The sequence below is a fragment of the Candoia aspera genome, chromosome 13 (genome assembly GCF_035149785.1).
Source record: "Candoia aspera isolate rCanAsp1 chromosome 13, rCanAsp1.hap2, whole genome shotgun sequence".
NCBI classification, from domain to species: domain Eukaryota; kingdom Metazoa; phylum Chordata; class Lepidosauria; order Squamata; family Boidae; genus Candoia; species Candoia aspera.
In genome coordinates this window covers 19417488-19430221 of record NC_086165.1, presented here as the reverse complement: position 1 = coordinate 19430221, position 12734 = coordinate 19417488, and the positions used below count along the sequence as shown (strand labels likewise).

At 41.4% G+C, this 12734-nt stretch overlaps 1 protein-coding gene across 2 annotated transcripts in view; it reads left to right on the top strand.

The window, feature by feature from the left end:
- Positions 1–10213: 10213 nt before the first annotated feature.
- The window catches only part of LOC134505029 (protein FAM169B-like), a 44569-nt gene continuing 42048 nt past the window's right edge, over positions 10214–12734 (top strand). For both annotated transcript variants that reach the window (XM_063314543.1, XM_063314544.1), the window contains exon 1: positions 10214–10287. In XM_063314543.1, the coding sequence (XP_063170613.1) occupies positions 10242–10287 (46 nt within the window). In that variant the 5' untranslated portion in view covers positions 10214–10241. The remainder of the gene's footprint in view (positions 10288–12734) is intronic.

Here is a 12734-nt window from a genome sequence, read left to right as displayed (position 1 = left end):
GTAGGCTTAAATTTTTATCAAAGCTGAACCTGGACAGCTCCTAGGAAGGTGGTTTAGGAGAGCTAAAACATCAGATTTATTTCAAAAGACGCTTGAAGAATTCGGCAGACATGTCAAGCCTTTTCCAACATGGCACCCTCCAAAGGGACTACAAAGCCTATTCAGCACTCGTTAGCTGTGAGGATTGGAAATCGTGGGTTGCAGTTCAATACATCTGAAAAGCGGATTAGGAAATCTATCGAATACCTAATGAGCTGGCCACCCAGAGAAAAGACAGTGGATCGGACAGGGGTGGGCAACTGCACTAGTGGCAAGCTGAGGACTGCACTTGAAACCTCAGCAAGGGGGTGGGCTAGAGTGAACAGAAGTGTCAATGGGTTTATTTATTAGATTTGTAGCCCACCTTATAGTCCCTGCAGTTTCCTTGGCAAGGTTTTTTGGAAGTGGTTTGCCATTGCCTCCTTCCCAGGGCTGAGAGAAAGTGACTGGCCCAAGGTCACCCAGCTGGCTTCGTGCCCAGGGTGGGATTAGAACTCACGGTCTCCCGGTTTCTAGCCTGGTGCCTTAACCACTACACCAAACTGGCACTTTTTAAATATATACCTATTTAATAAAATAAAACGACCAATAAAATCAGAGGGCAGACAAGCGCTTCCAAGGAGCTCAGTGACACACAAGCAATTTGGTCACCAAGTGGGAACATCTGAAAAGGAAGAAGAACATGCAGAGGGACGCAAAGTGCAGGGTGGCATGGGAAGCGACACAGAGGATGTTTTCCCTGATATGGATGTGTAAATGGGACAAAGTTCCTCAGTAAATTGCTACAATATCCTCCCCAGCATCAACACTGATTAGCTCAGCTCAATAAACCGTTTGACCCAAACGAGCCAACCATTCTTTTTTCTATTAAAGCTTTATTAATTTTCAAGATACAGTTAAAACACAAAATACAGAATATAGGACAGATAGAATACAAGTCTAAAAAGGAAACAAGAAAAACTGAAACAGTGCAGGAATAGACAAAAAAACATATAAGACAGGTGGCTTCTGACCTTCTCCAACACAGATATAAAAGTATTTGCTTCAGTATTGGCTGAAAGAATGAAGAAAATTTTACAGGACTTTATTCACCAAGATCAGTGTGGGTTTCTATCCAAACGGCAATTAAGAGACAAGGTGAGACAAGCCAACCATTCTTGCTGGCAAAGTAAACACATGAGAACAGGGCCAGCTGTGTTTTTCCTGGGGCATTAAAGGTGCAATTGACCATCCATGCCATCGTCCAACTGGCAGTTTATTTTCTCTCTCCCTTTTTAATTTCTGTGGTCACTCAGACACTTTCGGTGAGTGGCCAGGTAAGCAGTGTTAACCTCCCTTTTCTGCTTCTCTGCAAGAAATTGAGGATAATGATTGTTTGCTGTTCCTGTTATATATAATTCACCTCATATCAATGGAGTCTGTCTAATTATACGCAATGGGTTGGAGATATAAAAAAAATAAATTTGCAAGGCAGGGGCACATTTTTCCCCTCCATTTTGACAAAAAACCTTACACAAGATTCTCTGATGCACCGAATTATACAAAACAACATCACACCTATGGCTTGTATTTATACCATATGGTTAATCTGGTCAATGGTCGTAATGGTTTGAGCAGGCTAAGCCATAAAACACTAATTAAGGTTGACCTTAATCAAACTTAGCATGTGGAAATTGACCTGACCTGCTTTCTCATCTGTAATTCACAACTGGTTTTATTTTTGACAAATATGGGTTGCAAAACAAAAACCAAAAGCCATACCTTAAAGGCTTTGAACCTGCTGAATTGTTTTGTAGGTATATCATCTTTAGTTATGGATTAAGCATTTCAACTAATATGACCAAGGATGAAAGCTCTGATGTATCATCCGTTGCTATAAGATTATAGACATTCTCAACAGGTTACAGAACATATATTTTTTGCATTCCAGGACTTGACAATATATTCATTTAGACTTTAAACCTCTCTAGTGAGCAAACAAGTCAGACATTTTATTTTTGTCCAGGATTCTGTAAATTGGGGATGGGGGGTATTAAAAGCACAAGAAATTGTGATATCTCAACTGAGTTAGGATCAGTAGAAATCAGAAAGTAATGAGTAACTTTCACTTGTGAAGATCAATGAGATTTGAGTCTGGAAGAGAGAGAGAGAGAGAGAGAGAGAGAGAGAGATTTCTTTGGTTTCTTGAAATGTTAAATCTCTACAAAGAAGGTATTGTTTTAGTTTATTTATTTATTTATTAAGCAAATTTATATAGCCACCCAACTCACGCATGGTGACTCCGGGCAGCTTATGAATTAAAATCTACAATACAAAAACCTAGCAACCCCCCACCCCCTGTTAAAATTGCATTGGGTATTTAATCTTGTTTTTATGCCAGTCATTAAATTCTTGATGGCACTGTTTTTCCAGTTCTTTTACAAGGCAGCCCATTTAAGGGGATACAGCTGTTTTGAGGAACACTCTTGTTAACTTAGGTCACTGGGAAGATGGATGATGATCTGAATTCTCAAGGACTTTTGGTACAGAACTCTTAGATTTCCTTAGAATGTGCTAACAGATAATCATTTGCTGTATAATCTTCATGGTTCTGGTGTCTTAAATTCACGGTCATTTTCAAATCATCAATTTCTACCTCACCACAATCACAGGACACTCAGCAGCTCACAAAATGGAAATATACAGTAACAATAGGAGAACGTAAGACAATTAAAGCCCAAATACAGCAACATGATATCAGGCCCCAACAGCCCTCTGGAAAAGCTCTATCTTCAGCTTTTTCCAGAAGGCAAATGATGTTGAAGAGAGTTGAACGTCCGATGGGAGGCCATTCTAGAGGGCTGGCCCTGTCAGTGAAACACACTTCAGCCCCTTGACTTTGTGGGTATGGGAGTAATAAGTACAGCTGGGATCAACAAGTATAGTTAAGTTCTTGGTAATTACTCACTTAGCTCTATAATATACAAAATGGGTTGTACATGTAATTATTGAGCTGCTTATTTAATGATTAAAATATAATCAGTCTTGTTCCCTAAGAAACCCTTTTTTCTGGAATTCTGTAGAAAGGGCATTCTCACCTTTACTGTTTCTCAGCTGGTGTTAACAAGATTCTGACAGAGGGGGCCAAAGTTTTCCATTAATGATGAAATTCGATTAACAATTACAGGCTTTGCAAACTCTTGATCCATATCTTCCTGGGGTCCTTGGTTTCATGCAATACTTTTTGCATTCAGGCGCCCTGAGTGTTCCTCTGGCCTCTTTTCAAAGCTGCGTTAAAAGGAAAGCTGCAATCTTTAATAAAACACATAGGATGACGTTGACACTTTTTTTTACCAACTAAAAGGGTGCATTTTCTCCCCCAGTGAAAACAAGGTTGGGGATAAAAATTACCCTGCTAGAGCTGGGTCATACAAGACAGCGTAAACATCAAGCTGTGAGCTGTCTTTTTTTAAATATGTCACTTGCAACTGCCATAAGAAACCCTCTGCTAAGGGTGAAGAGCTATCTAGAGAAGTGACTTCATCAGAACAAGTCAAGCATTGGGGTCCTCAAACCAATGCAGAGATCAGATTGGCCAAAATAATATTAGGTGTTAAAACGAGAAAAGGGACAAAGATTCTGTCACAAGGAAGTGAAAAAATATCCAAAGCAAGGGCGTTTCTAATAAACAGGCGTGCCTGCTGTGAAGACAGCTAAAACCACCAGATGTCTACTTCAAAGATGTTCCATTTTACCGTTGCCATTTCTCTCACTCATCCTGGTCCTTAGCCAGTAATATTCTATACCCATTAAACAGGCCTGGGATTCTGTTGTTTCCTCTTTGCATTTTCACACATCTTTTCCAATCCAGAGACTTCTTTTTCATATAGATAATGTGCTACTGAGGGTACATATTCTGCAAATGAGACTGAAATAAGTATACAGAATATTGCTTTGAGAAGTATTTTAGAAGCAAAGAGGTTCTATTGTTATTATGACACCCAGCTATATGGGGAAAAGACCATTTTTTTTAAAGCATTTAAAATCCTAGTTTGAAATCTATAATGTATTCAGATATCCTAGCACTTAACATGCTGATAGCCATGCTTTAGACCTGTTACTTGCTCAGCTTCTGTGCGGGGTGGTGGTGGTGAGGGAATAGATCCATGAATTTCCAGCTGTGGAAAACTCACGTTTTTAAAGAGCCAAGATCCAAACAATAGTCCAAAACTGAATATGCGTGATACATTATTATACAACTGGAAGACTGAAGTACATCTTTCATTAGATCTATAAGAAATTGCTCTAGCTGAAAAATTGCCTAATCATATATTCTGAATGTTTACATATTGTTGCTTTGTTTAATAAAAAGCAAGAAACAAAACAAATGCCTGGTATCATTTCTCTGCAATGCAAACTATTTTTTACAACCCTCTCAGTTCAAAGGTATCTTGTGCTTAGCTGTTTGAGAAATACAAATTTAAAAAAAGCTTTCTGGTTGATGCAATTTTTTAAAAATTTCTTTGGATTTGTGCTTATAACATTCTACCTCATAAGTGTTTGCTAAGCACTGTGACTATTTTTTTACTGGTTATTGAAATAACCATTTCATTCTATTTGCTAGCCTTACAGAAACCTAAGTGCCTTTGATTCTTCCCCCGCCCCCCGTCCCCCCACAAGTCCTAGCTAGTTAAATCTCTGAACTTGCTGTCTTTCTCTTTTGCAGTTGTTTTAACTAACCCCTAATAATCTTCTATTGCATCTTTATTGAAAACAGCAAAATTCAGGTTCTCTTTGATGTGAGGACATCTCAAACCTGTATCAGTTGTCTACAGTGGAAAAGGGAGAAAACTAATCTTTCAAAATTCACCAAGCCTGTCCATTTATTTAGTTTAGTGTTAGTTTAGTTTCTGCTTTCGAAGACTTACAAAATCAGGTGAAGTTGGGATATCGCTGTAATTACAGACCATTTGTTTATTGTTTTCTTTATCTGTTTACTTGTGTGTGTTGTCTCTTGTATGTTGTCCATTGTATATGTTTACTTGTTGTGCACGTTGTCTGTTTCATGCATGTTTGTTTGAAAGTGGATTAATAAAAAGATTATTTAAAATATATATACAGTGGAAAACAATTGCACAATACACACACAAGCTCCTACGGTAGGTTATGGCAGTAGCTCAGCATAGAGCAACTGAGTGCAGAAGCACCGCTTTGCACTTTTCCAAGCTCAGTATCTTTCTGATGGGTTCTGTCTACAACTGTGATTTAGTATTAAGCAGAACTGGCAATGAAAAACTTTCAAATCTGACTTCAGGCAGGGGCCCTCTTCATCATCTTATGAATAACATATACGTATGCACATTCATTCATTCAAGTGTCAGTGGGATAACACCCTGCCTCTTGTTTCCTCTGTTTTTTAAAATCTCATGTTTGCGAAACTGAAAAGGTGAAATTTGACATGAAATTGCTATCATTCTGGATCCTGATTCAGAATTGGGAGGCAGGCCTGCTCTGTAGTTTCTTAAAGATAACAGGTTGTTTGACCTAGGCGATAGGCTTAGGGCATAAAAATATGTGAACAGATTCTTCCAGAAGTGGCAAGCATATAGATCAAGGATAGCATGCGTGCTATTTTTTAAAATCCCACTGAGACAGCATCTGATTTTCTCAGCAGGTTGCAAATAGTGAGTTATTTTCCATTTGGAAATTGCAATAGGTCTATCCGCTAGCAGCTTTCAGCAAATGTTTGTGCTAAAGAGCAGACAATTCCATATTGGCTAAAAGAAGGCAATTCTTCCCCCCCCCCCCCGCCCCATAAAGCTATACCTATGACAACCACCGTCTTCGTATTCAGCCCAATTTAACGCGGATTCCCAAATTAACCTTTCAATTCCTCAGAGCAACAGCCCACTCCCTCATTATTGGTAGCACAGTTTATTGCAGCTGCTCATGTTATATTCTTTAACCATCTGTTCCAAAATGTCCCTCTTCCTATTGGTCAGCGTAAAAACACTTTACCAAACAGGGACTGGTTTCATATGAAGTGAGATAATTTTAATTATGCAAGTCCCTGGAATCTTGGCTGTGTAGCTCCTTGTGCATTTTGCCTTCTCAGCACAGAATGAGTTGACCCTATCTTCTTAGCTAATGATTTTAAATCTAGCTTTAAAACAATCAGAAATAAGATTTCTAATTAAAATCTCTGCTGCACAGTCGTCCTGAATTACTAAAATAGGACTCTGTATTTTATCTTTAGAATTTATTATTCATATCTAGCTCTATAGAAACCATTTTATTTTATTTGACAGAGCCTACACTATTAATTCCCAGAAACCAGACTAGAAATCAATTTACAAATGTATAAGAAAATGGGCAAAAGTGTTAATGTTTTTCTATTTACTGTCACATACTGAAACAAAAAAATTTGTGTGACATATTTATCTTTGTACAGAAGGAAAGGAATGAATCATTGAGAGTTTAAATGGCACACAAGTTTAATTAATTGAGAGTTTAAACAGCATACAAGTTTAATTAATTATTATTAATTATAATAGTAATAATAGTAGAGGTTGTCCTGTTCCCTTGCAATTTTCTTGTTCGGTTTATGGATATTTTTTATTCCTACAGCTCTCTATACCATCCCAATATATTACAAAACTTCCAAGAAACTGTTAAAATTCACAAGAAAGGTAACAGTATATTTTCCTGGCTGTTAAATATTGTTTGCTGGAGAAAGGAAGGAGAAAGGGAAAAACTGAGGCGTGTAGCCAAGATTCCTTAAAAGTGATATTCTGGATATGAGAGGTGGAAAGGTGAAAGGGTCCCCCCAGTAAACCACTGCTGGTTGGGCATTTTATGGTGCGTTACCAGATATCTGCTACCCCATTATCCTTCGCCACTTTAATATGCAAAATAAGATGCAAAAGTTAGAAATATGGAAAACATGGGTTTTATGGAAAACACAGCAAAAATATCTGTCAGGACAAGCAAAAATGATGCTTGCTAAGCATTCCATCAGCTAGATAGTTCTTCAGTGAAGACAGCCAACACTTCACCTGGAAGGCAGTAACTTGGGCTACTCTGTCAGTTAGGACAGAAGATGGCCTCCATATGACTGTAGAGAGTCACAGAAATGGTCTTGGAGAAGGAATGCGACAGCAGTTAGCAAAACGTGACGTAAGTCCTGGAAAGGAAGAAGATGTTAGGAAGAAACTTAAGGGGACCCTCCCTTGACGCTCTTTGGTGTAAGAGTGTAATGGACTGAAAGAGTGACCTTGGGAGACAGGAGGAAGACTAGCCAACCATCAGGCAAAAGGTATCTCAGTCCACAGAAGCAGAGGAGGCGTGGGAAGGGTCTCGGAAGGAACCCTCCCTCGTTTTCTGGGAAGTAAGAATATGGGAAACGTGAAGTGCTTTCAGACTTGCAAGACTGATGTCGGCCCTTCGAGGTAGTCCAGAGAGGAAGCACAAACCATGAGTACTAACACTACCTTTACGGTAAGGTTACAGTAACAAAATCTTTCAAGTCTTTTACAGGTTGTCCTCACTGAGTGACAGTAATTGGGACTGGAATTCCCATCACTAAGCAACGCGGTCATAAAGTGTGACGTTGTGGGACTGTGCCAAAACACAATTGCCTTAATTTGCAGTCCGCTTCTGGAATATAACCGATTCATGCGCAATCAAGCCACACAATAAATTCATACTAATAATTTCAGTGGAATGTCAGTGAAATGAAATGGCGTCTTAGTCGGTGTATCACCACTACACACACACACACACACACACACACACAGAGTATACACAAACACACATATTTGAAGCACCAGCAGGCAGTCAGTTCTTCCTATAATGCTAAATGATAGCTTCCTGTGCGTTCTTACAAATCCTGCTGTTAGAAATAGAGGGATGTGTACCATGAACAGTGTTTCCGAAAAGGATTATTTCTATCCCCCACAGAGCTCCTGATGCCAAATGAGCTGGATAGGAAAGAGTGAAACAGAACTAACTTTATAGTCATCGGAGTGTCGTGAGACAAAAGGACAATTGATTTTCTGTGATAATGTGATTAATACACATTTACCTGCTGAGACTGAATGATTACAAGCTGTACCTCTTCCATCTAATTGCTATTTTACAACCCCCCATTAAATGCTTTTCTCTATAAGGGACATGGTTTTTATAATACATGTTTGCCAGCTGAGATAAGACGGGGGATATTGGTTGGTGACTTCACGGGGGGAAGCTGTAGATTAACTTGAGTCTGGGAGGAGGTAAACAAGTTTAGGAGTACAGGACTGTTTTTTTACCTACATCATTACAGTAATTATCAGTTCCCAGATCTCAGTGAGAAACGAAAGTAGGTAGGAAGTAGAAGGCAAAAATAAGTTCCTGCAAACAAATTAGGCAGCCTTAGCCTTCATTAAATGCAGATGGCTTTACTTCAGCTGCTTCTATAATAGTTCCTCAGCTACTGTAATGAACAATACTGGTTGTTTAAGATTTCAACAGGGTCCTGTCTTACCGTATTTACACACATTTTTCTGTGCTGTGTTATAGTCCCTTTCAGTGTTTCTCAACCTTGGCCGCTTGAAGATGTCTGGACTTCAACTCCCAGAATTCCCCAGCCAGCTGGCTGGGGAATTCTGGGAGTTGAAGTCCAGACATCTTCAAGCGGCCAAGGTTGAGAAACACTGTAGTTAAGGACTGGGAGGCGGGCACAAACCTTGGTTTAATACACCCTCCTCTATGGGAGCTCTGGGGCAGTCGCAGTCTCTTGGACAACCCATTTTGCAGCACTGTTTTGGGAAGAAAAGTGTAATGGAGATCTAACAAAGATTTGCAGTGCAAACTTGCCCCTAGGAATTGAATTCCTACAGGAAAATATTGCCTGAATTTTAGGGTTTTATAGCTATGTAAAATGTGTTACGCTTTTTACGTGGTTGGATGTTCTTTTGTCATATGCAGTCACGGAGTTCAATAAAGTTATACTGCCATCAACAAATCATAACAATCATAAAGGGTGAGAGCAACAATCCACAGAACAGGACTTCATTTTTATGAGCCACAAAGCAACAAAAGAGCCCTATACCTGAAGGACTCAGGTGTGTGTGTCTATGTGTGCGTGTCTATGTGTGTGTGCACATGCCTGTGCAAACACAGACGCAAGCCCTTGTTAAATTCTTCATCAGTGATTGCTTACTACAGATAGTCCTCACTTAACCACCGTTCATTTAGTAATGGTTCCGACTTGTGACAATGCTGAAAAAACTGACTTACAACAGGTCCTCACACTTACGACCATTGCAGCATTCCACCAGTCACATGATCATGATTTGGGCGTGTGGCAACCGGTTCACATTTATGACCATCGCAGTGTCCTGTGGTCACACGATCGCCATTTTCAACCTTCCCAGCTGGCTTCTGGCAAGCAAAATCAATGGGGAAACGTGTGATTCGCTTAACAACCACGTGGTTTGCCTAATGCCCATGGTGATTTGCTTAATGGCCACCACATAAAAGGTTGTACAATTGGGCCTGATTCGCTTAATGACTGCTTTGCTGAGCAACTGAAATTCCAGTCCCAAGTGTGGTCCTTAAGCAAGGACTACCAGTATGTACAGGCCTAGGAATGGTCAAATAATCATTGTGTGATTATTTTGTGTGATTAGCATCTGCAGCCAAATCAGTTATTAATATCTTCCCCAAATCTGAAGTTACCCACAAGAGGATTGCTGGGTGTTTACTTTTGGCACTGTTTGCTCAGCAAGTCCCACAGCTTATATGAGCCACGATTTATGGCTTACTGATGAATGTGAATGTGCCAGAGTTTTCAATCATTATTTATTGTTGAGTGCTCTGCATCAATCCAGCCAGGGTAGCGTACAAACCGCTGTTCGTGGCTTAAGAAGTTATGCAACTGGAGCTGTGGTCCGTAAACCATTGTTTACAGCTTGGAAAGCGGGGTTAGCCAACCGCAGTTTGCCAACCGTGACTTACAGGCCCGGGGGCCGAGTGGATCCAACCGCTGTGCTTCTCAGCGGGCACAAACGGCGACCGGCGTCGCAGGGCGCGTGGCCCTAACTCGCACACCGGGATTCAGGGACGGGCGCAGGCACGCGGCGCAGCGCGGCTCCCTGCCCCGTTGCGCAGGGGCGGCTCCCGAGCAGCCCGGAGGGCGGGCAGGAAGGGCGGCTGAGGCGGCGGCAGCAACGGCCGGGGGGATGGCGGCGGCGGCCGCTCAGCTGCGCGCGGGGAGAGGCGGCGCCGGTAAGGAGCCGGAAAGGGCGCAGGGCAAGGGGAGGCCTCTGGCCATGCGCAGAGTGCGGCCCTTCCTTCTGCAGTGGCGCGGCGCTCAGGGAAGGGGCTGGGCCGGGGGCCGGGCGAGACGTCCCGGGCCGGGAGGGCGAAGCAGCGGCCGTTTTGCGCCCTGCAACGTGCGCGCTCGCCGGCGCGGCGGGGTCAGCGGGAGCTGCCGGGGCGCAGGAGCGTGGGGCGCTGCCGCTGCCCGCAGCCGCTTTGCAGCCCCGCCGCGTGGGGGGGGACCCCGGGGGCTTAGCCCTGGGAGAAGCGGGGGGCGCCTCCTGCGGGCGCGGAGTGAGCCGGCGCCGAGCGGGACGCGTTTCTCCAAGCCACTGTGGCCAAACCAGAGCCGCAGAAACCAGGTTGCATTTTAAGGCCCGAACAGGCCGTCCCACTAAGCCACAGGGGGTGGTTTGGGCTTAGCGGGTTGTGCGCGCGCGGCCGTTGCGCGCCCCATCCTTTCTTCCCCCAGATACATTTCGTTATTGCGCTTGAGGTTTTTTAACATACACAAAGGCTTTAAAGAACTTGATAAAGTCAGGGTTTATCCACCAAGCTATAATAGGGTTAGGATGTAACAGGATGCTGAGCGAATCTCACTCCTGGCCTTTCTAAATGGTGAGGTAGCATATTTGAACCCAGACAATTGTGGTGTATTCAAATTGGACAAATAAACCAAGCCTTAGCCTGATCTATAACAGTGGCAAATGTGGTTTGTCATCTTGGGTTATGGCTTGGTGCATTGGTTGAAGTCAAAGTAAGGCTTATTCAGCAAAGCTTAAAACAAATTGGGTTTATGGAGATGTGCAAATCTTGCCACAAATTCGGTTTGGATGCACCTCAAAAGTGCTGCAAGTTGTAAATGTTGTAAGTTATAAATGCAAGTTGTAAATGTTGCAAGCTAGGAGCTGTAGTTTGGGGACCAATCTTAGCAAGAGAGTATTGCCAGCAGCAGATGGCAAGTGGCTTTGATATTCTTATTTTTGCCTGTGAAGAATTTTTATAGAGTTAGCAGAAAATAGCTGCATAGTTTTTTTTGGGGGGGGGTTGTAGAAATAAAACCCTAAAAATGTTGAATTCATTAGATTCCCTTGGCTTCTCCTGAGGCTTTTGATAGAGATGGCCTTGCTGCATTTTTGAGTAAGTGCCCATTTGGTAACAATTGAAAGTCTGTGTCCTTTTAAGTAATGTTTATTAGTTTGTAACAGATGCTGCTTAGAAAAGTAATGCTGTCTAATGGGCTGTGCTCTTAGACCAGTGTTTCTCAACCTTGGTGGCTTTAAGCTGTGTGGACTTCAACTCCCGGAGCTGAAGTCCACACATCTTAAGGTGGCTGAGGCTGAGAAACACTGTTTTAAATTAGTCATTGTTTTCCTCTCCTTCAGTCCCATCTGAGGTCTAAAGGTATGGCATTGTTTAGGCAAACTTGAAACAATTTTTGCTCTGAAAGCAAACTTTTGTGTGTTCTGTTTTTGTTTTCTTAAGTCAGGCTGGTAGTAATTCCTTTCCTCTCTTTGCCATTTTCTACTTCATGTTTTGAAGATTTGTCAGTCCGGTACAATCAAAGCTCTTTCCTCCCTTTTCTGATCATCACAGTGAATTTATTCTTATTAGAAAACCAGGGTATTGCTGGCTGGGGAATTCTGGGAATTGAAGTCCATGCACCTTAAAGTTGCCCAGGTTGAGAAACACTGCCCTAATAAATAATGTGCTTCTATTTCATCCATTCAACAAAGATTTCGGTTAAACTAATAACATTCAGGCTGGCTGGGGAATTCTGGAAGTTGAAGTCCATGCACCTTAAAGTTGCCCAGGTTGAGAAACACTGGTCTGCAGGATAGGGCTGTTGAGGGCAGTGTTTTCTTTTCCTTTGATTCTTTTGTATTCTAATTTTTTGCTAAATGGATTCAAGAAAATTCTTAATTTGATTTGAACCCTGGGTTCCTGTCATGTTTCCTGTTTAATGACCAAGTTCACATATGATATTAAATCATGGTTTATTGGTTCATTAAAGAAATCACAGTTGGCTGGGTACACAGTGTACAGTAAGCCATAACTCATGTTTTCATACCACAGTGGTTAGTTTCTGGCTTAGCATGCTGTAAAAAAAAAATCTAAATTATGGGTAATATAATCATGAATCTAGCCTTTACTTCTTGTACTGATTTTCTGTATGCTTTGTAATCTTAGGTCCATGCTGAAAAGTAAAAATACCAGTATTTTTCCATGATACATCTGTCCATTAATAGTGTATTAAAATTGTATTTTTGATTCTTCTTTTTTGGTACTTGGCATTTTCAATCTCATCAGATTTCTAACTTTTTATTATTGCTTGTTAATGTTTTATTCAGGGTGATACCAGCATTTTTTTTTCAGCTTGATTTATTTTATAAAATGAACTGCAACTGTAGCGT